The sequence below is a fragment of the Mytilus galloprovincialis genome, chromosome 3, assembly GCF_965363235.1.
Source record: "Mytilus galloprovincialis chromosome 3, xbMytGall1.hap1.1, whole genome shotgun sequence".
NCBI lineage: Eukaryota > Metazoa > Mollusca > Bivalvia > Mytilida > Mytilidae > Mytilus > Mytilus galloprovincialis.
The window spans coordinates 17,827,390-17,853,490 of record NC_134840.1 but is presented as its reverse complement, the minus strand read 5'-3'; the positions used below and the strand labels follow the sequence as shown (position 1 = coordinate 17,853,490).

At 31.4% G+C, this 26,101-nt stretch overlaps 1 protein-coding gene across 1 annotated transcript; it reads left to right on the top strand.

Moving 5' to 3' along the window:
• Positions 1 to 133: 133 nt before the first annotated feature.
• Positions 134 to 26,101, top strand: LOC143067301 (tetratricopeptide repeat protein 27-like). Its single transcript, XM_076240439.1, has 24 exons — positions 134 to 315; positions 1,689 to 1,869; positions 2,815 to 2,941; positions 3,484 to 3,624; positions 4,796 to 4,898; positions 5,198 to 5,237; positions 6,383 to 6,507; positions 6,881 to 6,996; positions 7,550 to 7,659; positions 10,378 to 10,447; positions 10,937 to 11,050; positions 11,708 to 11,803; positions 12,399 to 12,521; positions 13,248 to 13,421; positions 13,700 to 13,753; positions 15,214 to 15,312; positions 15,612 to 15,664; positions 20,298 to 20,376; positions 21,591 to 21,677; positions 22,201 to 22,314; positions 23,787 to 23,870; positions 24,253 to 24,364; positions 24,815 to 24,915; positions 25,947 to 26,101. The coding sequence occupies exons 1-24, from the start codon at positions 222 to 224 to the stop codon at positions 26,064 to 26,066; spliced, it is 2,517 nt and encodes an 838-aa protein (XP_076096554.1). The 5' UTR covers positions 134 to 221; the 3' UTR covers positions 26,067 to 26,101.

Below are 26,101 nucleotides of genomic sequence, written 5' to 3'. Positions count from 1 at the left end.
TATAATTCAATGAAAAAGGAAAAGAAAAGAGACCAGCAAAGAACGAATCATGAGAATATTAGAAACAATAGCGATGAAAGAAAAATAGAAAACTCGGAAATATACACATAGTTGTACCGCATTCGAGATGACACTTAAAAATTCCAATATGTCAGCTCCCATTAATTTTCACATGTAAAAAAATCTTTTGGTTCGCAGTACGTCTGTGTTTATTTTCAATCATGGAAAGAAAACAGAAGATGTGTATAGAGTTTGAAAATGACATCTTATCAAATAATGAGCCAAAAAACGTCGAAGAATTAAAAGATTTTGACGGTAATCTAGATTTGCAATGACAGTAATATTTGTTTATTTTCTGTATTGACTATTGTATGAAATTATGCAGCGTAGTAACCAGTAAAGATTTTATTCAATACAATAGGGTTCAAGATCAATCATTACTTTTTTTGAGAGAGAAAAAAATGTAACACTCAAACAAGATCAAGGACTTTTGCACAAGTTGACACAAGAACTGACAGCCTGGATGTGGATCTGCCTGAGTCTCCCTCCTTGGTATCCTTCAATGGGGATCTTTCAACACTCAATTTCTAGTCTTTTTAACTAAATCTGGAAGATTTTTGTAAATGGGAACTATCCCCATTAAAAGATAAAATAACCCAAATCATGAAATGGGATATCAATTTACAATTTTAAGGTTCATGTGGACCCTATGGCTAAAATGGCCGTATTTTCACCTTAAAATTTACTCTGAGTACAGACAAACCTGCGCATCTGTAAAGATTTTAAGGCATAGCATGCCCTAGATAAATAAATTTCAAATATGTTTTATGTTTTAGAAAAATAAAAACTTACCAGGATTTTGCCGTGCACTTTTTTTCATTCCTCCAGAAGGTGCCAAAATAAACTAAGTTGGGAAACAGGTTTGAGAACTTCCCCACAGGTAATTATTGTAGTGAGCTGTTTTGTTTGACATGGATATGAGACGGACAATAGATACCTGACAATAATTGGTTAATTAAACTGTGTACCTGAGTGGACCATATCAAGGTAAACTCAACTGTTTGTTTATTTTATCATCTTCTGCAGGGACGAAAAAAAGTGTACTGTAAAATCCAGTTAAGTTATGAATTTTCTAAATCATACAATGCATTTGAATTCTATTTATCTAGGGCATGCTATGTCTTAAAACTTTTCCAAATGCACAGGTTTGCCTGTACTCAGAGTAAATTTTGAGGTGAAAATACGGCCATTTTAGCCATAGGGTCCACATGAACCTTAATAAAACAATGTAAGAGGGTGAGAAGCAGTAATTCTAGTTTAAAGTCTTTGGTTTGAACTGGCTGGGTTCAAACCAAAGACTTTAAACTGGAATTACTGCTTCTCCACTAAAAACAGGACATCAATGAGTTAGAGCTAAGACTGATCTGCTCTTAGTCAGAATACTGTGTCTGGGTAGTCATGGTAGTGTAACATATCTTCCTGTGGATACTGATATCTGACAGAGTTAAAAAATGTAATTGTTATGTCTTGTGAACAATTTGTTTAATTTATAATGCTTGAGTTCAACTTTCTAGAAATGTAGCCTTATGATTTCTTCTTTTTGTTTTATTCTTACTCGTCATGCATGAACAAATGATCTGAAAAAATAGCCTTTGAATTAATTGTTTCTGGTAACAAATCTACTTCAGGTATGACTGATTCTGATCGAGACTTTTTAAGATATTTCCAACAATCCAGATTTGACAGTGTGTTAAACAGCGAAGTTTCAAGAAAAGTTCTTCGTGTGAATACAAACAACAGAGAAAGAATAGATCTATTGTTACAGGATAATATCCCACAGTTTATAGAAAATGGTGATAGAATACTGAGGTTAGTATTAAAAAAAAAGAGGATGTGGTATGATTGATAATGAGACACCTGCAAGAGACCAAATGACACAGAAATCAACAACTATATGTCACCATACAGCCTTCAACAATGAGCAAAACCCATATCACATAGTCAGCTATAAAAGGCCATAAAATGACAATGTAAAACAATTCAAAAGAGAAAACTAAAGCCTAATTTATATACAAAAATTTAGTGAAAAACAAATATGCAACACATAAACAAACAACAACCACTGAATTACAGGCTCCTGGCTTGGGACCGGCATATACTTACAGAATGTGGTGGGGTTAAACATGTAAGCAGGATCCCAACCCTTCCCCTAACCTGGGACAGTGGTGTAACAGTATACCATAAGAAGGAACTATAAAACTCAGTTGAAAAAGGCTTAACATATCAGATGGTTACAAATACAAATACTACAGAGTGGATGTGGCTGGGTTCTTGTATATCCCAACAACAAAAAGACAGATATGATATTACGCATAGTTACTGACAGCTAGTTCAAAGCCACTTACAACTAATAAAAAAAAAAATCATGCCTCTAAGACTAAACTATCAATCAGTGTTCATTCTTGTGCAGGTCAAGATATGAGGCAATTGTTTGATTAACACATACATGTACAGCATTTGATATTAGAAATTTTGGAAGTGAGGTTGTAAAGTAGGACCTATAACAAGTCCTAATTTAAACAGGGTTTGGTTAGTTTCATTGTACTAGCATGTCTTTGTAATCTTTTCTGAAAAAGTATATGTGGTTTGTTCATGTTGTTCTTTATTTGGATTATGATATCCAAAGTGAGCTGATCATTATGACAAAAAGGAAAATGAATTCTGTCAAAGTGTAAAATCTAGTTTGTATTTGATCATTTGTTTTATATACATGTAAAAAAATTTTGTAAGATAACGAATATAATTAATTCCCAGAGAACTAGAGCTGTTAGGGATAGCAGTTTCATGCTTGCAGACATTTGTACAGAATAATTGGTTAGGTCCAATCAACACAACAGACACATATGAATGGTTGTCATCTAATATCAAAGAGAAACGAAAGGTAAAATATAATGTTAGAACCACTTCTTTATAATGATTATGTAGATGAAGAATCTCGAGAATGTTATTAAAGATGAAAACAAAGAAAACAATATCAATAGAAATTATTTTTTAACAGACCAAGCTATATTGCTTAAAGTTGTCACTACCAACTATACCATCAAATAGCCTTGGATTATCAAAATCTGAATTGAAATATTTGTTTAAACAAGAAAACTCTATAATCAATTAATTAATTGTATATATATTATGGGAATGGAATTTTAAATAAGTGATTATTTATTTGTTTCATAATCCCTAGAGTAAGTTATATTTTGTTTCAATATATAGATAAGGAAACTTTGGAGTGAACAGGGTTGAGTATAAATCTATCTGTATATTCAGAGATAACATGATATTTGTCGTAGAAAGTTTTTATAACTGTAACTATAGTTATTGTTTTTCATGACTGGGGAATTGTCTCCCCTTATACAGATTTTTTTATTTTTATTATTTATGTTTTTTTTTTCAATTTTTGTTTATCTTAATGATATATTATTTCAGGACCATACATTTAGGACAAGTATAGAGACAGATTTATATGTGGATGGTGAAGAAATATACAGTAGATGTATTGGAATAGAATATCTATATATAGCCAGAATAATATTACTTGAACATAGGGAATGTATCAAATCTTTACAGGTAAAATTTTGATTTTACCTCTTGAGGTTATTTTAGAAATTTACTTTTTGATTTATTTATTGATTGATAGTTGATGTTCAATGTCATTTTCAGCACTTTTGGACAAACCATGGCAGTCAGCATTGATGGAGAGAACCATTGACTTTTAGCAGGAAAACTTGCAAAGCAATCTTTACTTTATATATCTTCAGTAAAAATATAAGAACCAACACCTGAAGTGGTGATTGTGCGGTAGGGTAAAAACTAGTGGATACCGCTAGGTATTCACAGTCATCTTGAAAAAATGAATATGTCGACAATAAAGACAACAACACTCATGTTTTCATCGCAAAGTATCTGTTTATTTGGTCTACATGTTTTGCCTAATCGATAGGCATCATCAGGACAATTATACAAAGAATAGACAGTGAAGTATGAATCTTGTGGTTAGCGGTTTAACCGGAAGTATAAGTTAAATAATGTAGTTATGGTGACGTGAAAGTGAAAGTAAAAGTAAATTAAAAATAGAATTAAGTATATAAATAGAATAAAATGTAAGTGTTAGAATGAATAAATAAATAAAGTTTGTAAGTTAGTTCTTTCTTGTTCTGTGTAGCACTGGATATTAAAATTTGTGTCTATTCCATAGATTTCTGTGTTGTGTTGATATTTTCCTGGTGTGTATCTGTATTCTCCTAGGCCTTGGTAGTGCAAATATTTGTGGAGTTTTACTGCTGTGTAATTTGGGCGGTGTATATGTAGTTGATGGGTTCTTCCTCCATTTCTTCTTCATCACTGCTTATGTAGAGGTCAGCAGCTAGGTCAATTTCTTCATTCTTATGTTGTATATCTGCTTGGGCTTATATATCTTCAGTCAAATTGACCTAGCTCTTGAACAAGGTTAAATTGAGGTTAAATATTCTTTTGCATACACACAGCAGTCATATCATAGAATAATCAGCAATGGCCAACATATTATATATGTATTTTTTAAATTGTTTTTCAATATAACATTATGTTTATATTCTGATTATTCAGAGCAATCTTTTACAATGCAAGCTTAACATTTGGTGTCTGTAAGTGATATGTTTGTGTTAAAAAGTAACACAAAGAAATGTATAAATACATAACAGTAATAGTAGGTAACAAATCTCTACCATTTATTATATTGAGTGTTTTCTGTAACTTTCAGACTTGGTCCTGGTGGTTAATGAGATGTTTAGCCATACATCAGTATATACTGGATGATAAATCTCCTTCCATCAAAGAAACATGTAAACAGTTAATGGATGACTGTAAGTAGTAAACTATGTTTAAAGTCTTCTTTTAAAATTGCATAAACAAAGTAAACCAGACTGATAATAGTGGTGTTATTTTTAGTGGCATATTTTTCATTTTTTACCATCTTCAGATTTTAATTAGACAACTAACCATTATTTTTGACAGGCATGACCTTAGCTAAAACCTGTTTGACCGAAATGACACATTGGTATTTAAGTCTTTTAAATTATTATTAACTTGAATCTTCGGAATTTTATTTCAATTCTCAAAATCAATTGAAGGTTGTTTGAATCATATTTTTTCTTTATTGTAGTATCAAAGAGAGAACCACTCCTTACAGATGACTCCAACAGGTATATAAAAAGTTAAATTTCTTATTTCTTTATCTATTTTAAAGACTGTACAAAGTTTTCTGAAAAAGAACAATATGAAAATAATCATTCCTTTCTCTTACAACAGCCCAAACATTAGTTTGATTTCCTGGCAATGGGACACTTCATATTCAATATTGATAAAGATTGAATCACCTTTTTTTATATCTTAGTTTAATTCCATTCATACAGTTGACAGATTTATATTTATTTTTTTATTAATTCTCATATAACATGTATAAACTACTGTGGCTTCATTATTATTCATTGGATACCAACTTTCATGAAATGAAATGCTAATGATTGACAAATTTTGTATAGACTTATAATCAGACTTTGTCAATACATGTTCAACACAATAAAATATCAACAAACGTGTAAGTTTTCCTTATTCTATGAAAATTGGTACCCACAAACATAAATGAATGCATAGCAATAAAAAAGAATAACATTTGTTTATGCTTCTGTTTTTGTTTTAGTAAATACAAGAAAAAATTTCTGAAAAATTATGACAAAAATTTCACATTAATTTTAAAACTTAAAAGTGCTTTTTAGGCAAACTCAAATAATACTGAGTAACAAATAATGATGATACATATTAATCAGGGATTGCATATGGAATGTAAACTTTGTTTGTCAGTTCAGGTAACATTGACAAGGAGAAACAACAATCTTATCAAGTATCTACCACAGTGACAATGATTTTGCCAGTATGATTTAAAGTCAGTACTTTCACAGAAAATTCAGTTCAATCATTAGTTAGGAAATAACTGGCGGAGACAGTAAACGGGTATTTGCGACTATCAAATCCCAAATTGATGCCGCCAGAGCTTAAAATACAATATTGTTATCTCCATTCTAATGAAACTGACAGAAAACAACGTTAAAACATGTATTTAAAATCAGTCATATACCGTCTGCCCTTGCACTTACATCCCATAGCATCAATTGATGCCATGCAAGAAAGTGACGTTATCCGATCAAAATGAACGTTACAAACGTTGTCGCATTAGAATTATGTATGATTTGAAAATGAATCATGAGTTTATGTTTGTATTATAATAAGATACTCATTATTAGTCAGTCTGTAATGAGCAATTTTAATAAATCTTTTATGTTTATTCCAGAGATCTGATTATTCAGTTTAATTTAGAAGCTGGGTATTTGTGTCACACATTTTATGAGTACAAGAGGGCCAAAGAACATTTTAAAACAGCCATTAAAGTAGCAGGGTTAACATTGGAATTAACAGGTAATGTCTAACTAGACTGTGGAAACTTTAGTGGGTAGTTGTCTCATTAGCATCATACCACATATCCTCATTTTAATATAGAGGAAATTGTCAGTTGCCTTCTTGAAAAATTAATACATTTTTTTTTTACATTAATGCATTTATAGAGTTATTTCACTTTTATGACAATGAAAACAAAATATCAAAATGGCATATTTTAACAAATGAGAAACTCAAGTTCTTAGAAAACTAAAGCTCATATTAATGTTCTTTTAATTAATTGCAAAAACTCTGTTTTTTTATTTTGCAAATAAAGATAACTGCAAGTGTTTTATTAAGATATGATTGACCTAGTATACAGAATTGAAATTGAACTTTCTTTCTATTTTAACAGGTTTAATGGGAAAAAGAACACGGTTCCAACAGGACAGTAAGTCACAGCTTGTATTGAGGGTTATCAGGGAAACAGATGTAATAAATGACACTGAGGGTCCTTCTAGTCTACCTAAGGTAAATGCATTCTTCTTGTACCAAAAAAGCTTTTATTTTAATGACATATTGTAAGTAATTCAGTTCAAACATATTTTTATGGGAATGAATTTTAACATTAAGGTGGTACCAAACACTACAGGGAGATAACTCTGTTAATTCAGCAAAACGTTTTGATTACGTTGTGTTGTTAAAGGAATATTAAGCTTCTCAATGATCAAAATTGGTGTTTGTCAAATTGCTATATAAAAAGTGTAATTTTTCTGACAAAACGGTTGGTTCATTTTTTTTAAATTTTTTATATTTTTGTTAAAGTGTCAAAGTAAATACTTTGACAAAGTTTTATGAAAATTAAACGAGTCAAATTAATTTTAGTGAAAGTGTTGGGTACCACCTTAAGCTTTATGATTGCAAGTTCTATGTGACTTATATGTGTAAATATTTGACATTTAAACCTATGAATTTATTTTTGCCTGAGTTTGTAACAGGATAAATTATGGTTAATGGTGTATAGCTATATAGACTTCAGTATTGTTAAAAGCTCTTATTTGAAAAAAAATCTTTTTTATTTCAGATTTTACCCTTAGATGATGAAACAGTAATGGATGCCATTTCTTTTGATGAGGGAGATATATCATATGTTAAGTTGTCTCCTGTAGAACAGTCCTTGATCATTGGCATGATGTAAGTATAAAAAAGAAGATGTGGTATGATTGCCAATGAGACAACTCTCCACAAGATACCAAATGACACAAAAATTAACAACTATTGGTCACCCTGCAACAATGAGCAAAGCCCATACTGCATAGTCAGCTATAAAACCCTCGAAATGACAAATGTAAAGCATTTCAAACAAGAATACTATTTGTATGACATTGGTTGCAATAAATTACCAGGATTTGCCTGTGGAAAAAAATGATAATTTCATGTACAAAATAAAAATCAATAATTTCACTCCTCTTACGTCAAGCAACAATGGGTGTTGTCAAGACATTTTCCATGACCTTGCATAAAAAAGGAATGACAACTCTTAAAAAAATATAGTTCTTTCCATTTTCTATCTTATTTCAATAAGTATAATTCCATGGTCATGTAATAAAAAATAACTAATCTGAGAACTAAAATAATATAAATATTCAACTCATGACTGTACAACACAGATAATGGACTCATAGTGCATTCATGAATAAATGTGCTGTTTGGTAACTTATTGACTATTTTCTTTTATATTTGAATTTCTATAATTAGGGCCCCGCCGACGGCGGGTCGCCCTATAGTGATCAGTCTGTCCGTCCGTCCGTCTGTCCGTCCGTCCGTCTGTCCGTCCGTAACACTTTCGTGTCCGCTCCATATCTAGAGAAACGTTATGATTTCAAACTTAATACTTAACATGATTATTAACCAACACCAGAGGGTGTGTCATGTTGTATGTACAACTTCCTAGGTCAAAGGTCAAGGTCAAAAACTTTGGTTTCAGTTGACAACCCCGTGTCCTGTGGTGAAGATCGTGTCCGCTCCATATCTAGATAACCATTATGATTTCAAAGTTTATACTTGACATCCATTTTAACAACCACCAGAGGGTGTGTCATGATGTATGTACAACTTCCTAGGTCAAAGGTCAAGGTCAAAAACTTTGGTTTCGAGTTGACAATCCTGTGTCCTGTGGTGAAGATCGTGTCCGCTCCATATCTAGATAATCGTTATGATTTCAAAGTATATACTTGTCATACATTTTAACCACCACCAGAGGGCGTGTCATGATGTATGTACAACTTCCTAGGTCAAAGGTCAACGTCAAAAAAACTTTGGTTTCAGTTGACAACCCTGTGTCCTGTGGTGAAGATTGTGTCCGCTCTATATCTTGAGAACCGTTATGATTTCAAATATTATACTTGACATCCATTTTAACCAACACCAGAGGGTGTGTCATGATGTATGTACCACTTCCTAGGTCAAAGGTCTGTCTGTCTGTTGGTCTGTCCATCGCTAACAAATTTGATCCACATTATATTTTGAGAGGACAGCTGTTATTATTTCATACTTTATACCTGACAAACATTTTCAACTTAACATATATATTAACCAACACAAGAGAATGTGTCATAATGTATGCATCCTAGGTCTAAGATCAGTCTGTCGGTCTGTCCATCCGTTCGTTGTTCTTAACAAACTGTGTCTGCTCTACCTCTCGAGAACCATTAATATTTCATACTTTATACTTGGTGGGTCATAATATATTGAAGGCATAATTCTAAAAATATGTGACAAATATCAATTGGGCAGCACCTTTAAACATATTGTTCAAACATCAATCCATATATCCAGAAGTCACCTTAGAGTAGTAAACAATGAGTTCACATCATGCAGTCATATCACTATTATACTATGAAAGTAAGATGAGAATATTTATCAGTTTTAACTTAAAATCTTAGATCAAAATCACACATGAGACTATGTAATAACTTCAAATAATGCTTCATATCAGATTATCCATACAACTTATTTACCCCACGTTATTGACAGCGGGGCCCACAGAGATGGCTCCCATCTCAATGATATCTAGTTAGTTTTAATTGTATAAAAAATTGTTCTTCCCTTCACCCTGATCAGCTTATCTAAAAATTCAGAAATACATTTAAATTCATTAGTCATCACATTTTCTTTGAAACCAGCTTATCAAGTCTCTCTCAGATTGTTAAACAAAGAAAATGAATTGTTTCAATAACAAACATTACACAAATTCATCTGTCATCACATTTTCATGATATATTTATTGAAAGAGATCTGCAGCTTGATATGATATGAAGCTTTTAGAGCTTCTTCACTAAATTCGTTTTCCAAAAAGCTTTACATTGTGACAAACATATAAATTTTTAATATAAATATGTCAAATAGATTATAATCCACATTTAGCTGATTTTTCTGTAATAAATCAAAGTCATTTGTGACTGCAAACAGATTTGAATGTTTATTACATTCTGATTTAACTAGAAAGCTTCTACTACTGAATGATTAGTGCTTAGTCAACATGATGCAAATACACATTTTTAATGTCTTTGGTTTTCACAACCAGAGATGAATACACTTTACCATGACATCACAGATGTGGTGTTTTATATATCTAGAACTGAATTAGCATAATTTGTGTATACATTTGCCTCCTATTTTGTAGAATAGAACTTAAGCATTGCTCTGTAAAACAAATGAGTACCCAATGTTTTATTTTTCAAAGATTTGAAACCAAAACTTATAGCTTGGCATGAACAATTTTATTTGTTAAAATGTAGAATCAATGCTAAATTTTCAAAAAAAAACAAAAAAACACCAACCAAACTGCTTAACAAGTGACAAATTCCCATTGTGTTATAAAACAAATATATAATAGAAGTTATATTTCAGGGAGGACCATAGAAGAAGTCAGGCTCATATGGAACAAATTACAGAGGAAGAAGTTATGGCTTATATTAATGTAAGAAAACGTGCTGTGTGATGTAATAGTACTTTCCTAGTATAGCCATGGTACTGTAGATTGCAAAACACATTGTTTTCATAATGTTGAAAGGAAAACCAGTAGCAGCAATTTATGTATAACTTTGTGAAAAAAGCTTTTAATAAGAACAACTTAGGCAATAGTATTTAGTTTGATATGTATAAGCATATGTAATCCTATTTCAATTGAGAGAGTTTAACCTTGCCGCATAAGTCATTATCAAATTAAAGAAGGTTTTTCATTACTTCCATGTAAACATTCTTGGAAAGTAACAACTTCTAATAATTACTGATTTGCGCAAGCATTGAGACATGACTAAAATAAGATATTTGGTAAACATCCATTATAGAACGATCCAACAATTTGTTGAAAGATTGAAACTGAATAATATTATTCTTTTCAGTATGTTCTATCACACAAGAAAAGTGTTGGTCAATTTGAAACTAGAAGATACTTTTATCTTTTCAGTATGTTCTATCACAAGTGAAGTGTTGGTCAGTATGTATAAGTGCTTTGTATCGTAGATGTTTACTCCAGAGGGGCAGGAGGAGAACAGTAGAGAGATCCATGATGCAACTTGAGGTATATATATATTTATTCTGAAGAACCTATGTTGATACAATGGTATACAAGGTATAAGAAACTTGATCATTATTCACATATGGATAAAAGGCTTTTAAAAAATCACAAAGATAAAGATTTTTACTTCTTAATAAACTTATCTAAACTAGTATGAAATTGTATGTCCCTGGAACATCTCTGATAGTATATAGAATGAAATGTTCAAAAAAAATTACTAACTGTTAACTTTCTGTAGTTTTTTCTTCAAAGAAGTGTATCCTTATAGAATTAAGCTTTAGACATTTTTGTCTTCAACGTTATGACAAAACTGGTGTAAATTATTGCCAAGAAGACAGTTTTTACCTTTCAGAGACTTGTTGTTCACTTAAACCATAATCAATGTACCAGTCAATATACACCTGCTTTTAATGTAAGACAGCATGTATAAAATTGTCACTAAAAATACAGGCAATTCTGTTGAGAATATTAAATACATTGTTAGGGCCCTGGATTACGGTTAGTTCCAATGATAGTAGTTGTGTTTACTGAAGGGTATAATAAAAAAAAACAGTAACATGTAGCCAGCAGCACTTTTTTTAAGGCCAAATAATTGTTTATTACTCACCTGGAATTGTAGAAATTTAAAATGATTTAAAATGTTCTAAATATTTATTACAGGAGCTTGTTAACCAGACTAAAAAACAAGACCCACCAGCAGGTGAAAGGTTACAACTTTTCTATAGTGCAGGTATTCCACCTGTCTGGATAGTACAGGTATGCATTTTTTAGTGCAGCTATTTCATTTTTAACCAGAATTACGTAAAAATAGGTTATTAATTTAGGGATTTTTGGCTGGCATGCATCCGGGCAGTGATCCGGTGGCTGCCAAACAGTGTCAGTGCATTTACTGATGAACTCCAGAAACATCCAAAGCTTATTAATATGTTGTTAAAGAAGGGGGACGAAAGATACCAAAGGGACAGTCAAACTCATATATCTAAAACAAACTGACAACACCATGGCTAAAAATGAAAAAGACAAACAAACAACATTGTTAATGATGACAAAATTGATGATTTTCACTTTTAAAAAGTTAAAAATCTTGTGAATCACAGAACATAGTACACATTCATTTTTCAAAAGTTAAATATATAAAAAGCAAAAATCGAAAATGTCGATAATACTGATTAAATTTGTGGCATGAATTTCATGTTATTAAATACAACCAATTATGTTTTCAAAAAAGTTTGATAAGATTTCGCTTGGGCAAAAGAGGGGAAATATTATATTTCTTCTATACAGGTTTTGGGGTAGGGAGTTGATTATAAATTTAACTTTAATGAAATATAATAAAATTTTCTTTGAACAGAAACATTTAGCAGACTTGTTACTGGATCTTGGTGCTACTGGTGCAGCGTTAGACTTGTTTGAACGTTTGGAATTATGGGAAGATGCAATAAAATGTTATCAAAGACTTGGAAAGATGGAAAAGGTAAATTTACATTAAATCAATTTAGAGAGCAATAAAATTACCCATAACAAGGGTCCTAAAAATATAATTGTGTTTTTAATGCTTGAGGATTAGGATAAAGGATAATCATGATAATTAGAGAAAATACTTTTTCTATAACTATTCAGGTATGAATGACTACCACTGTTTATCTGATAGTTTTGCCACAAAATTTAGAGTCTTATCCAAAAGGAAAGATCCGACATAGGTACTGATTTAGTTTTAATTGAACCAGTAATGTTTTTTAATTATCAAATATCTGAAAATTATTAGTTGTCTCCCTTTGATTTACATTGTTACATATTTATATACTGAGGTATAATGAAATGATGAAATTGGTTGATTTTGTCATGGATAATGCTAAAAGGAGTCATATTTAGACATTAAAAAATTATTCAGGCAGTGTTATCTTCATGTCTGATTTTAACTCCTTCTGAGGCTTTCAAAATGTCCCTTTTCAATATAGTATTTAATTCATTAATTGTATCATCCAGGATGAATTGACTGCTCTATCATGAAGAAATGACCTAACACTGCATAAAATCAATAAAAAGATGATGATGGGAGTTTTTAACAACCTTGATTGGCTATATCGCCCTAGCACAGTTGTCCCAGGCTTGTGCCTTTTTGGGCATTTAAATAATTTATTTTTACCATAAGGTAAATGATATAATTTTAAAATAAACTGAATTGTTTCCTATTTTACAGGCAGAAACAGTGATAAGAGAACAACTTCAAATCAAAGAGACTCCAAATATGTGGTGTTTCCTTGGAGATGTTACCAGAGATAAAAGTTTTTACGAGAAAGCTTGGGAAATGTCTAAACATCATAATGCAAGGTCACAGAGATGTCTTGGTTATATTTACTTTGCTGAAGAAAATGTAAGTATGGCTATGTATGGTGTTACTGTAGCCTTTAAAAAAGATGACATGAAAAAACTAAATGCCCCATTTAATAAATTATGCACAAAAGTTTATTATTGAACAATTACAATGGAGATCAGAAATATTATTCCGAGAGAAATGTTTAGTTAAAACAGGTATAATGATGATTCTTTTAAAAAAGGGAGATAATTTGCTTGCCATAAAAGTTCCACTATATTTATATTAAATCCAGTTTATCAAATCCTCTGTTAACACTTCTGATTAATTTATTGTAGTTTCAAAAGGCACTGGATTGTTTTGAGAAGTCATTGAAAGTAAACTCCCTTCAGGTAAGTGATACAAATCTTTGATTACCCATAATAAGTTAGAAAAGAAAAATATTTTAAAGTTCATGAACTAAGAATTTAAATTGAATTTTGATTGACAATATTTTAAAAAGCATAGTAATTTTTAAATCGACACAGATAATTTTTGTTGAGCCTGCAACTTTTGTTGCAGAAAGCTTGACATAGGGATAGTGATCCGGCGGCTACGGCGACGGCGGCGGCGGCGGCGGTGTTAGCTCACTTCTTAAAAGCTATATATTTTAGAAGGTGGAAGACCTGGATGCTTCATATTTTGTATATAGATGCCTCATGTTACGAAGTTTCCGTCAGTCACATGTCCAATGTCCTTGACCTCATTTTCATGGTTCAGTGACCACTTGAAAAAAAAGTTCAGAATTTTTGTAACGTTGAATTCTCTCTTATTATAAGTAATAGGATAACTATATTTGGTATGTGCGTACCTTGCAAGGTCCTCATGCCCGTCGGTCAGTTTTCACTTGACCTCGACCTCATTTCATGGATCAGTGAACAAGGTTAAGTTTTGGTGGTCAAGTCCATATCTCAGATACTATAAGCAATAGAGCTAGTATATTTGGTGTATGGAAGGACTGGAAGGTGTACATGTCCAACTGGCAGATGTCATCTGACCTTGACCTCATTTTCATGGTTCAGTGGTTATAGTTAAGTTTTTGTGTTTTGGTCTGTTTTTCTCATACTTTATGCAATAGGTCTACTATATTTGTTGTATGGAATGATTGTAAGGTGTACATGTCTAGCGGGCAGATGTCATCTGACCTTGACCTCATTTTCATGGTTCAGTGGTCAAAGTTAAGTTTTTAAGTTTTGATCTTTTTATCTAATATTATATGCCAAAGGTCAACTATATTTGGTGTATGGAAATATATTATGATCTATATGTCAGTCCCGCAGGTTTTATTTGACCATGACCTCAATTGCACGGTTCATTGGACAGTGTTAAGTTTTTGTGTTTTGGTCTATTTTTCTTAAACTATAAGTAATAGGTCAACTATATTTGTTGTATGGAAGCATTGTTAGCTGTACATGTCTGCCTGGCATGGTTCATATGACCTTGACCTCATTTTCATGGTTTATTGGTCTTTGTTTAACTATCTTGTTTAATGTTAAGTTTATGTGACAGTTGTAATAACGCTTTATACTTAGGACTATCAACATAATATCAATGATTAGTAAAGAAGGCGAGACATTTCAGTGTGTGCACTCTTGTTAGGTGAGGGAGGGTAAAATCTGACAGAAATAAGTTATACTTACATAGACATGAATCTACATGATATCTTGACTGTTTATTCTTAGACTATCTATGTGTTAATTGTTGGAGGTGACCTGGCTTACTTCTACATCATGTGGTCACTTGTGGAGAGATCTCTCATTATCAGTCATACCTGATCTTCTTATTTATATCTCTTTAACTAATTATTTTACAGACTCCTGTATGGTTTACATATGGTTGTTGTGCCACAGCTTCACAAGATTATAAGTTAGCTGCTAAAGCCTTCAAACGTTGTGTTATGATAGACACAGATGTAAGTCATACATTATTAAAGTTAAAAATAGAATATCACTAAAACCAGGAACATATATATTTAGACATGCTGTTCCCAGCTAAAACATATGATTTATGCATATTTGATAAAATATGGAGAAGAGTCCAAATATCTTCAAATATACATAAATTAGAACATTCTCCAAGTACAAGGTATATGTTATTGATTACCTTGTATTAAATTGTTTATATGCTGCATATTGCTTTTATAATGTTTATAGAGACAAACATTTTTCAAATCTGATAACATAGGTATTTTATGACATTTATATATTTTAGAATTATGAAGCTTGGAATAACTTAGCATCAGCATATATAAAACTGAAAGAAAAGTAAGTAGTTTTATCAAAAGTTTTCCCTGAGAAACATATCTCAATTATCTGTCTTGGGTATTCTTGGCATTAAGGGTCAGTCTTTGGTGTTCTTGGCATTAAGGTTCAGTCTTTGGGTTTCTTGGCATTAAGGTTCAGTCTTTGGTTAAAGTTTTTAGACATCAATAGATTTGTCAAACCTTCCAGAAATGTTATAACTTGGATACAAGCTTTTTTATGATCATAAAGCAATATCAAGGGCATAGTTTGATTCTTTTTCTGTATTTTACCGATAAAGTGACTTTTTTACTTTTTAAAGATACACAAAAGGTTTTAGTCAGCAATGCTGTTGTCAAATCTAAATGAAGTTTTATGAATCTTGGACTGAAACGTTTTTCATGATTTAGATAACAGTATCAAAAAACAAAGTTTGGAAACAAATATTTTTTGTGTTATTCTGTATTTTACCAATAAAAGGTCTTTTTTTTTATTCTTTTGCAGTTACCATGTAGTTACAGTCAGGGGTTAATGTTATCTATACATCAAATTATTTTTTTAGATCTTGTAGAAGCTTTTTTTATATGACCGCAAATAATTGAAAATTTTTTGGTCGTATATTGGTATGACGTTGGCGTCATGGTCGTCGTCGACGTCGTCCGAAGACATTTGGTTTTCGCACTATAACTTTTAGAAATCTATGAAATTTAAACACAAGGTTTATGACCATAAAAGGAAGATTGGGATTGATTTTGGGAGTTTTGGTCCCAACAGTTTAGGAATTATGGGCCAAAAAGGGCCCAAATCAGGGCTTCCAAAACGGTCATATATTCCGGACATTTGTATAATGTCCGTTAAAAGTCCGGCTGGGCAAAGCATGAAATGGTCATATACTTTTTTAGTTTTCAAGGCTTTTTCGGTCATTTTAACACAATTCACGATCTTTTTGGCCCAACCTTTTGCCTTTAACATCCACACATTTCCGGTCATAAAAGTGACATGATGATTAATTACTATCAAAACAACCCCTACTCCAATGCTTTCTAATTTTAATCAAGGCTAATTAGTTGTTGGACAGTTTAAATCTACCTGTTCAAGTGACAGGTGAACTAATCAGTACCGGACATTGTATAAATTGATTGGTCTATTCACAATTATTTTCTTACATTTCAGCGGTTTGTATCTAATTGATTTAGTCCAAAAGATTAAATTTATAAGAAATTAGTTTATCAACATGATTTAATGAAATATTTAAAAAGATTTTAAATGAAAAATCGTCGAAACTACGTTGTATGAACTAGAACACGTGTGCGCATGTGCGGAGGTGGGAAATTTAATTATGCATCCTACATTTCTTCAAAATGCTAAAATTATCATTGATACCTGTATCTAACGTTTTTTTTAAGTATTTTGTTGAAGAAATAACGTGGAAAGAGGTTCTTCACTCAGTCGTGCTTTGTAAACGTACACAGATTTTACGTATCCGTTTATGGTCCATGTTTTACCATTGTCAAGTCAACATCTGGTTTGAGAAAAAACGTGATTTTAAAAACGAAAGTAAAGATTCTAACAATGTCATTTTGCACAAATAAAGAGTCTAAGGCAGATATGAGCACGCTGATGTGCACACTTTGAATGAAACACTGCCAATTTAACAGTTTACATCCGAACATCAAATTCATATCAATGTAAAGTTTAAAATCGTTTTTTTTAGCTCACCTGTCCCGAAGGGACAAGTGAGCTTATGCCATCACTTGGCGTCCGTCGTCGTCTGTCGTCCGTCGTCTGTCGTCTGTCGTCGTCTGTCGTCGTAAACTATTTCAAGAATCTTCTCCTCTGAAACTACTGGGCCAAATACTTTCAAACTTTATCTGAATGTTCCTTAGGGTATCTTATTTATAAATTGTATCCGAAGTTTTGATCTATCAACAAACATGGTCGCCATTGCTAAAAATAGAACATAGGGGTCAAATGCAGTTTTTGGCTTATAACTCAAAAACCAAAGCATTAAGAGCAAATCTGACATGGGGTAATATTGTTTATCAGGTCAAGATCTATCTGCCCTGAAATTTTCAGATGAATCAGACAACCTGTTGTTGGGTTGCTGCCCCTGAGTTGTTAATTTTAAGGAAATTTTGCTGTTTTTGTTTATTATCTTGAATATTATTATAGATAAAGATAAACTGTAAACAGGAATAATGTTCAGCAAAGTAAGATTTACAAATAAGTCAACATGATGGAAATGGTCAGTTGACCCCTTTAGGAGTTATTGCCCTTTATAGTCAATTTTTAACCATTTTTCGTAAATCTTAGTAATCTTTTACAAAAATCTTCTCCTCTGAAACTACTGGGCCAAATACTTCCAAACTTTAATTGAATGTTCCTTAGGGTATCTTGTTTGTAAATTGTATCCGAAGTTATGATCTATCAACAAACATGGTCGCCATTGCTAAAAATAGAACATAGGGGTCAAATGCAGTTTTTGGCTTATAACTCAAAAACCAAAGCATTTAGAGCAAATCTGAAATGGGGTAATATTGTTTATCAGGTCAAGATCTATCTGTCCTGAAATTTTCAGATGAATCAGACAACCTGTTGTTGGGTTGCTGCCCCTGAATTGGTAATTTTAAGGAATTTTTGCTGTTTTTGGTTATTATCTTGAATTTTATTATAGATAGAGATAAACTGTAAACAGGAATAATGTTCAGCAAAGTAAGATTTACAAATAAGTCAACATGACGGAAATGGTCAGTTGACCCTTTTAGGAGTTATTGCCCTTTATAGTCAATTTTTAACCATTTTTCGTAAATCTTAGTAATCTTTTACAAAAATCTTCTCCTCTGAAACTACTGGGCCAAATACTTCCAAACTTTAACTGAATGTTCCTTAGGTTATCTAGTTTGTAAATTGTATCCGAAGTTATGATCTATCAACAAACATGGTCGCCATTGCTAAAAATAGAACATAGGGTCAAATGCAGTTTTGGCTTATAACTCAAAAACCAAAGCATTTAGAGCAAACCTGACGTTGGGTAATATTGTTTATCAGGTCAAGATCTATCTGCCCTGAAATTTTCAGATGAATCAGACAACCTGTTGTTGGGTTGCTGCCCCTGAATTGATAATTTTAAGGAAATTTTGCTGTTTTTGTTTATTATCTTGAATATAATTATAGATAGAAATAAACTGTAAACAGCAATAATGTTCAGCAAAGTAAGATCTTCAATTAAGTCAATTTGACCAAAATTGTCAATTGACCCCTTAAGGAGTTATTGCCCTTTAAAGACTTTTTTCACAATTTGTACATCATGTTGACTTACTTTAAAAAATCTTCTCCTTTGAAACTGCTGTATCAATTTCAGCCAAACTTAGGCTAAATGAGTTTCAGAGTATCTAGTATAAATTTTATATTTTATTTCCTTGTATGTCAAGAAACATAGCTCCTATGGCTAAAATAGAACATAGGAGAAAATGATTATTTTTTTTGGCTTTTGAAGAAAATAGGACGATCCAAAAAACATTTAAATAAATTGAAAAGCCAAAATAATCATTGATGAGAGATTTAACCAAAAGAATTAAGGTGAGCGATTCAGGCTCTTGAGAGCCTCTTGTTTAAATCTAATGTCAATCATTGGAATGGCCATCTGATTACCATAATTGTCTTTTGTGACTAAGTCTTAAGGGATTAAAATCGGGATCAGATATAAAATGTCCGGCTGGCTCAAATATTTTTTGGAAGCCCTGGCCCAAATAAGCATTTTTCTTGGTTTTCGCACAATAAATTTACTATAAGTAAACAGAAATCTATGAAATTTTACATAAGGTTTGTGACCACAAAAGGAAGGTTGGGATTCTTAATTTTTGGTCCTGTTTTTAAATTGGTCTACATTAAGTTCCAAAGGGTCCAAAATTAAACTTGATTTTAACAAAAATTGAATTCTTGGGGTTCTTTGATATGCTGAATCTAAACATGTACTTAGATTTTTGATTATGGGCCCAGTTTTCACATTGGTCCAAATCTGGGTCCAAAATTAAACTTTGTTTGATTTCAACAAAAATTGAATATATGGGGTTCTTCAATATGCTGAATCTAACCATGTATTTAGATTTTTGATATTTGGGCCTGGTTATCAAATTGGTACACATTGAGGTCTAAAGGGTCTAAAATTGAACATTATTTGATTTCATAAAAAATTGAATTCTTGGGGTTCTATGATACGCTGAATTTAACCATGTATTTAGATTTTGGATATTGGACCATAATAGGTAAATGTTCAATTTAAAATTTTAAAGTTTCTCAAGTTTAAGTTCTTAGGCCACATTCATTCTGTGTCAGAAACCTATGTTGTGTCAACTATTTAATCACAAACCAAATTCAGAGCTGTTTCAAGCATAAATGTTGTGTCCATACTTGCCCAAACTGTTCAGGGTTTTACCTCTGCGGTTGTATAAAGCTGCGCCCTGCGGAGCATCTTGTTATGATTTAGATTCACCTGCCAAATCTTGTTACAAATGCAAATCTTTCTAATATAAATATGTTCTATTGTTAATAAACTCTTCATAAATACTAGGATCAAAATTTTGTAGGATAAAAGGGATAAAATAGGTTGTTGAAGTCCTGATTTGTTTTTAAAACACAGAGTTTTTCTTCTTTTCAGGAGTAAAGCATGTGCAGCTCTTAAAGAATCATTGAAATGCAATTATGAAGATTGGAGGATCTGGGAAAATTATCTGTTGGTAATGTCATTACAAAAAATATATATATATATTTAAGGTGGTACGTAACATAACAGGGAGAAAACTCTGTAAAAAAGGGATGAAAGATACCAAAGGGACAGTCAAACTCATAAATCGAAAATAAATTGACAACGCCTGGCTACAACTGAAAAAGACAAACAGACAAACAAAAGAACACATGACACAACATAGAAAACTAAAGAATAAGTAACACGAACCCCAACAAAAACTAGGGGTGCTCCGGAAGGGTAAGCAGATCCTGCTCAACATGTGGCACCCGTCGTGTTGCTTATGTTATAACAAATCCAGTAAATAGTCTAATTCGGTAGGTCACATTCATTCATGTAAAAATCTGCTGAACATTTTAATTTTGTTCCATTGTTGAGGAAAGATTAATCTTCTGAATGATCAAAATTAGTGTTTGTCAAACTGCTTTATATACAATATAAGTTTTCCAATAAAGGGTATGGTTCAATATTTTGGAAACTTTGAAAAAAAAATTAAAATATTCAGAGACATTGTATACTGTAAATTCAGAAATTATTGCATGCATTTATTATTGCGATTTTGTCATTTTAGACTTAAATGCGATTTTTATTTTTACGATTTTGAGAAAAATCCTGTTTATTTCATATAAGATATTTCAAAATGTGAGTTTTAATCATTGTGTTTACAACTGTGTCGCATTTTTCGCAATAATAAAAATCTCGCAATAATTTCTGAATTTACAGTTTATGAATTTGATAAATATCCACAGAGACAGAGATTTGTAGACTTGCGAGTGCTTGCAATGCTATTTTCTATGGAATAGACATAAGTGACTCCTGTAAATTAGTTGATGAGTGCTAATTTTCTAACTTCTCCCAGTATATGAGTGGATTATTGGAAGTGTCCCAACTAACTTTTTTACAGAATTGTTCCCCCTTTGAAAATATATAAAAAAAAATTGTTATTGATGTCATGGCTATATTTCTTGCAGCATATTAAATAAAATGTTAAAAGATTATTTTTTTTAAAAGTTATTGCCCTTAGACAGATATTATATATGCAAATCAGGGGATATTGGAACTCTTTTCTTTAAATTCACAGGTATTAAGCTTCTTATAAGTTGTTCTGATTTATTGTTAATTTTTCAGGTCTCAGCATCTAAAAATATCATGCACTATTACCCAAGATTTCTCATAAGATAAATATATAAATGTTATATACTCCAGGTTTGTACAGACTGTGGTGAATTTGGTGAAGCTATTCATTCCTATCATAGACTGATGGACATTAAAGACAAATGGTTGGACCCAGAGGTATGTTGATGAAATATTAGAATACTGTTTCTGAAAAATGAAATGTTAATCTAATACAACACTGTTTTATTTTATTTAGATAGCACCAAACTTTTCGTGGCATCAATTCCACAATTAATAATCTGAATTTGTCAATGCAACCCCTGTTATCTTGATGTACAGCCGGTAAAGAATACAAAGGGAAATAACAGTATCAAAATCAAAAAAATAAAAAATCATCAAAACCAAATACTTGCAAACCTATCATAAGCCAAAAGAAATACTATGCATACTAAATGAATTGAATTTCATTGAAAAAAATATTGGGGAGAATTATTTTTTATTTAGAATTATAAGTTTCTGTTGTTTGGATTAGGATGATATAGGGGATTCTGATTAACAGATGGTTTACATTTACCAAGATGAATCGATTAGATTTAAACAAAAATGAAACCTTTTAACAGTTGTTAAAGAATCTAGTTTCAGGATACTTTTATGGTAAGGCTATATACAATTTAATAATAATTCATTGTTTTGATATCAGGTTCTAGGAGTGCTAGTGCAAGTTGTTGTAGAAGACATACCAGATTGTAATGGTAAACCAGGAACCAGTTTTAAACAGAAATTACAAGAATTATTTGGAAGAATCACATCCAAGGTAATTTGCTATACTTACCCTGAAATTGATTTTTATACCCCTGCACACATATATGGTAATCAAGCTGTCCAATCAAACATCTAATTCTGATTGTTTGTCCGTTCGTCCATCCGTCCATTCCTCCATCTGTCCCGCTTTGGATTAAAGATTTGGTCTTGGTAGTTTTCGGAATGATTAGAACTTGTTCTGGCACTGGCCTCCCTAACAATATGACAGGTTAGCTACTGTTACTAAATGTATTCACACTGAAATATAGTTCCCTATGATTCTCATGTATGTGCACATAATACACATATAAATTGAAAAAAATGGGTATGTTATGGAGCAGTTCATTCAAGAATGTATGTCATAAGGTGTGTTGATGTGCAGGCATTTTTTTAAAACAATTTGATTAGGTTATTGGGTATTGATACAATACTAGTATGATTGACAACTATCATTATCATTAAACAATCTGATCAGAGACAAGGTAGACCTTTAATTACAATGCCCCACCTCCTAAACTGTCTATCAAATTTACCACATTACTTTACATAAGACCCTGCAATATACATTTTAATATACAAATATTTGACCTCATAATTGAATACACACATGTATATGTTAGATGTTTGATATATATAAAGATGATAGATTTGTTTATTGCCAATTACTTTTGATCTACATTACATAAAGTGATTCTGTAAATTATATCTGAAAGATAAATGATTAATTGAATAACTAGATCTTTGAAAAAAAATATGAATATAAATATGAATATATAATAGGTATTCAAGTAAGGCCTATAATTTGATTGATAAATTTCCAATTTAGATTAGTTCACTTTTTTTTTATCAGGAATTGACTTGACTATGACATCAGACTCGGACTTGAACTGAATTTTAATGTGCGTATTGTTATGCGTTTACTTTTCTGCATTGGCTAGAGGTATAGGGGAGGGTTGAGATCTCACAAACATGTGACTGAACATAGAAAATGAAAGTGCAAGTTTCAGGTTAAAGTTTTTGGTCAAGGTAGTTTTTGATGAAGTTGAAGTCCAATCAACTTGAAACTTAGTACACATGTTCCCTATGGTATGATCTGTCTAATTTTAATGCCAAATTAGATTTATCACTCCCATTTTACGATCCATTGAACATGGAAAATGATAGTGCAAGTGGGGCATCCATATACTTTGGACACATTCTTGTTGTTAGTGTTATGTTCTTTTCACATTGGAAATCTTGGTGTTGTCTTTTTGTGTATAGAATGCTTCTATCTAGTCCATTTGGATTCCCAAAGATATGCCTTTTTGTGTTTAGCCCCTATCTGGTCATCAAAACTCTTCAAAGATGATTCAATATATCAATATAATCTTGGCTTATTGTTAGATCCTCATATGAATGTACTGGTACATACAAATCTATTGATTCAATGTTTATAAACACTGTACAAAGCTGACACATTGATAAATAAATTAATCTTTCTAACAGGTAACAAATAACTCAAAGATCTGGAAGCATTATGGTCAGTTAACTAATCATGAAACAGACAACAGTCCAGAAACACAACAAAAAGTAAGTTTTGTCTTTCTTTTTTTTTCAGATTTGTAAAAGATTTTTTTAAACATTATTCAGTATGTTTTAATGATGCAACACACAAATTTTCCAAAACTTATTTTGCCTTAAGATGTCTTATACATAGGAATGTTGTTTTGAGGAATTTACATGATTTACCAAAAAATAAAACTGGTATGTTAAATGACAGTTTTAGGACATACAGGTGGATTGTAAAAGAAATGCATGCATGGACACATAGGTATTACTATCAAGTAATGTATTACCTAATTCATTTATCATTCAAATTTCCGTTTTTTGAGGATATATACTATTTTCAAGGCTTAGACATAAGCTCTCTCCCACCCATCATTATTTGAAACTTGATATATTTACATTTCAGGTGTTACAGTACCTTCAGAAATCACACAGGTGTGTAGTACAAGATGTTAATTGGCAGGTAGATTTAGACAGGTGTAAAGAGGTAGCCACACAGTCTACAGAGTTAGCAGAAAGTAAGTCTGATGTAATTTCTATACCACACAAAGATGGCATTCTAGCTTACATAGTCATATATTGGTTATGTGAGCTATTGCCATTACTGGGAGTATATTATCCTCAGTTATCCATTAAATAAGTGAGAAAGGTATAGAAAAAGATATATGACCTTACATTTTCTACTTTAATTACATTTTTAAAGTCAACGTGAGAGAGGAACTATTCTAAAATATAGAATGTTGAAAAAAATATTTAATAAATGATGGTACAACACATTAATTCACAAATGGCGATGATATGCATATAATAAGGAACAGTTTTACACATCTGAATGTAAATAATTAGTAGTTAATAAATCTTTCAAAGGATCTATTCAAACAAATATAGTTCTTTTACATAAGCAAGGCAGAACTTAGTTTTATATAATAATATTGTTTGCTTCACAGAACTTTAAATATTTATTGCAGTGTATTCAAAGTGTAGTGAAAAAGCTTCAACAAGCATGCAAGGTGTACAGATGTTGTCGTCTGCTAAACTCATGTTAAAAGGAGTGGTCACAAAAATTAAGGTAAAATGTTTAATGTTTTCCTCAAGGCCCAATTAATTTGAAATAGAATGTATTATTACAGTGGTGTTTAATTTTTTTGCAAAACTCTGCTATTTAAAATCTCAAGGTGCTATTTGAAGATGCTAAGGGTGAACACTGATAGTTGAATCATCATTTTTGACTGATTGCACAATGTGCTAATCTGGTTTATAGTATGATGTACCTCACTCCTTTGTGTTGCTCATTTATATTATTGGTCTTTAATAGGTTTTAAATAGATGTTCCCTCAAGCAAATCAATATTAGTGTCCACTCTGTTAGTGTCAGTTTCATAGATATTGCCATTTAGATTACAAATCATAAGTATTGCAACACACTCATTGAGTGATTGACCAATTTATTGTTTCTCAAAGATCTTGCACAGTAATACTTAGTTAGAAAATTCAATCTGCATTTTTGAGCTTGTTGTAAACTAGTCTAACCTGTCTAAACTGAGATAATGTTTCAGGATACATAATTATTTTTCTTTAGTAATTTTAATGTTTGTCTATTTAGATAAGTTATTTCTATCTAGAAGGAATTAGATACACACAGGTTTCACTGTATTTAGATAAGTTATTTCTATCTAGAAGGGATTAGATACACACAGGTTTCACTGTATTTAGTGATAGGTTTTATAAACAGAATATAGATTGAAATAAAATCAAAACACATATTGGATGAAAGTCTAGTTACTACTATATTTGTTATGTTATCATAGATATTGCTATAACTTTGAGGTTAAAAGCAGCAATCAAAGCACTGCTCCTTATACTAGTAAATGTACCATTTTTGCCTGTGTAGCTATGGGTATTTTCAAGTAAATATAGGGAGAATTTAAGTCATAAAGAGGTACACATGATATGTCTTATCTTTATGAATCTTAAAATACAAAGTTAAGAGAATGCAAAAGAAGTCTTGACTTTTGTTTGTATCAGTTAATGCTATGTAATTATTTTCAATTGTTAGCTATCTTGTCAGATTTGTTTTTATTTATAATTTTTTTCCTTTCAGCAACAACATACAGATCCAATGACAGAAGAACTAAAGCCTGAAGTTAAAGATGTTTGTGATTCCCTTGATCAGACATTGACTGAAATTATAGATAAAATAACTCTTCTCAAGGGTAGCTGATAGATATAGCAAAATAAAATATTTAAAAATAATAA

Bases quoted from the DNA above. Each gene is read 5' to 3' on its own strand.
- LOC143067301 (XM_076240439.1), top strand. From the start codon at position 222: ATGGAAAGAAAACAGAAGATGTGTATAGAGTTTGAAAATGACATCTTA. The intron at 10,448-10,936 runs GTAAGAAAACGT...TTATCTTTTCAG, and splicing joins AAGTTATGGCTTATATTAAT to TATGTTCTATCACAAGTGAA. The intron at 21,678-22,200 runs GTATGTTGATGA...TTTTGATATCAG, and splicing joins ACAAATGGTTGGACCCAGAG to GTTCTAGGAGTGCTAGTGCA.